Here is a 2,243-nt window from a genome sequence, read left to right on the forward strand (position 1 = left end):
TTAATTCTATCTTTTTCAATTTTAACATAATTATCTACAAGCTATTGCTGAAATAATCGTCTTCCCAAAATAAAAATATTAAAATTATCACGTATAGCTATTCGATGTTTCACGTAAGCAGCTCTACTAACTCGTTTATTACTATTATTACATCGTAAATTACCATGACAACCTTGATTACCATATGAATAATACAATGGATAAATCCATGGTTCTACATTTGGATCCGTACTGACTTGTTGTAACGTCTTGTTGCTTTTATTATAAATTGTAACATATGCTTCTGGAATTTCTCCATCTGCAGTAGTAGAAAAAACAGCTGCTACTTCATTCACTTTTTGTATGTTATATCGACCACGATCAACACCTTTTTTAGTTAAAAATCCTAATTGTAATTCACGTATATTATGATTTTCTGTTTGCTGTGCTTGAATTTCTTCGTGTATCATTCGATATGATTAAGCGAAAATTATTTGTACGTATTATATTATCTATTAAACGTAAGATTTCTTCATCAAGATTCGAGTTTTGATGTAATCGACATTCTATTGCTTCATTATTATCTACAATGAAAAGTTGACCGTAACTTGGCATTTCGTTAGGTGTAGGATATAAAGCGGTATTAATTTGATAATAAATCTGTCCTTGAATTTTGAAACAATAAGATCCACGTCTTTGCGCACTGAAATCTGATATTTTTGCATTAAAGGACGCGGAAGAAAATGTATTGTTGTAACCACGAATACGATTATAAAAATGATTTGGTTTTGAATGATTTCCCATAAATAACTCATACAATTCATGCGGAGGTTGTGGTAAAGGATCTAATTCAACAGACCCATGACTGCAGCAATCATAAAATGAATTTCCTTCATTAGCTACTTTTTCAGATTTAAAATGTTTTGCACCACAATGTTCGCAATGTATATTCATTTATCCTATTTAATGTTCTACGATATGTTGTAATTGAACAACATAAGCCATATTAATATCTGTGTATCCTTTTTCTGAAGCTCGGTTTTTTTCATACCACTTTATTTGTTTATTTTTATCAATTACATTAATATACGTTGATTTCAAGCTTACTGCTTTATCATTTGTTAAAATATTTTGAGTTGATTCTCCACTCTAAAATTGATAGAATTTTCAAACTTATTATTATCTAAATTTATTAATCTATTTGATGTGCTAGGTATAGAGGAAATATTGTTATTACTTAAAGGAACTTCCACATTAGAATTATGGGCATTATCAATTATTGAAATGTCATCATTAACATTAACTAATGTTACATTATTATTTAGACCAGTAACCACGTTATTATCTTTTATTATAGAAACATTTGTAATGGTTGGTGTATTATCCGTTTCTAGTGCAATAGTATAATAATTGTTTCATTTATTTGATATACTGTTTTCATAGATAATGAAGAAATCTGAGTCAGTTATTGTTTCTGAAAAATTTGTAAGAGTTTGCGGTAAATTTGAAGAAATATCAATAATATTTGGCGAAGATTGACAATTTGCATTTGTCATTATTCGTTCTCTTTTTCGTTTTTCAGCTTGCCATTTTGCCTTTCTTTCTCGTTTAATACGTTGAAATTCTTCCTCTTCTTCAACTGTTCGAATTAATTTTCTTCGATGCATAATTTCAAAACAAATAATATCCCATGTACGATTTTAAAACTGGGCCAATATCGGGCCAATGTCGGCTGTCAACTTCCGACTGTCGGCCCGGTACTGACTGTAACGTCACGCCGACGTCGGCATAATATCCAAATGATAAGATCGGCCCAATATTAACGCCAGTGTCGGGCCGATATTGGTCACCGACGTCGGGCCGACATTGGTCACCGACGTCGGGCCGACATTGGTCACCGACGTCGACCAACAATAAATTTCAGTGTTGGGTAGACATTGGTCACTGAAATCGTCCCAACGTTAGATGCCGATGTCGAGCCGATGTCGATAAAATATCCAAATGATAAGATCGGCCCAACGTTAAAAGCCAGTGTCGAGCCGATACTGATCACCGACGTCGGTCCAACGTCGGATACCAATGTCGAGCCGACACTAGTTCAATATTTATATTAAAAAAATCATTTTTTAAATATAGATATTTAATACACAAGATGTCTGAAAATGTATGATAAAGATTCTTTTGTCTTACCTGAAATTTGATATTTAAATTAATTTCGAAAAACACACTTACCTTGAGAGATTCGAACCTAGGATCTCTGGATC

General features: G+C 32.5%; 1 protein-coding gene across 1 annotated transcript in view; it reads right to left on the reverse strand.

Moving 5' to 3' along the window:
* The window catches only part of LOC108764776 (uncharacterized), a 3,046-nt gene extending 2,597 nt beyond the window's left edge, over positions 1–449 (reverse strand). The window contains exon 1 of the mRNA XM_018513153.1: positions 164–449. Coding sequence (XP_018368655.1) covers positions 164–449 — 286 coding nt within the window. The remainder of the gene's footprint in view (positions 1–163) is intronic.
* Positions 450–2,243: the final 1,794 nt, after the last annotated feature.

This window comes from Trachymyrmex cornetzi, unplaced genomic scaffold, assembly GCF_001594075.2.
Source record: "Trachymyrmex cornetzi isolate Tcor2-1 unplaced genomic scaffold, Tcor1.1 scaffold451, whole genome shotgun sequence".
Lineage (NCBI taxonomy): Eukaryota > Metazoa > Arthropoda > Insecta > Hymenoptera > Formicidae > Trachymyrmex > Trachymyrmex cornetzi.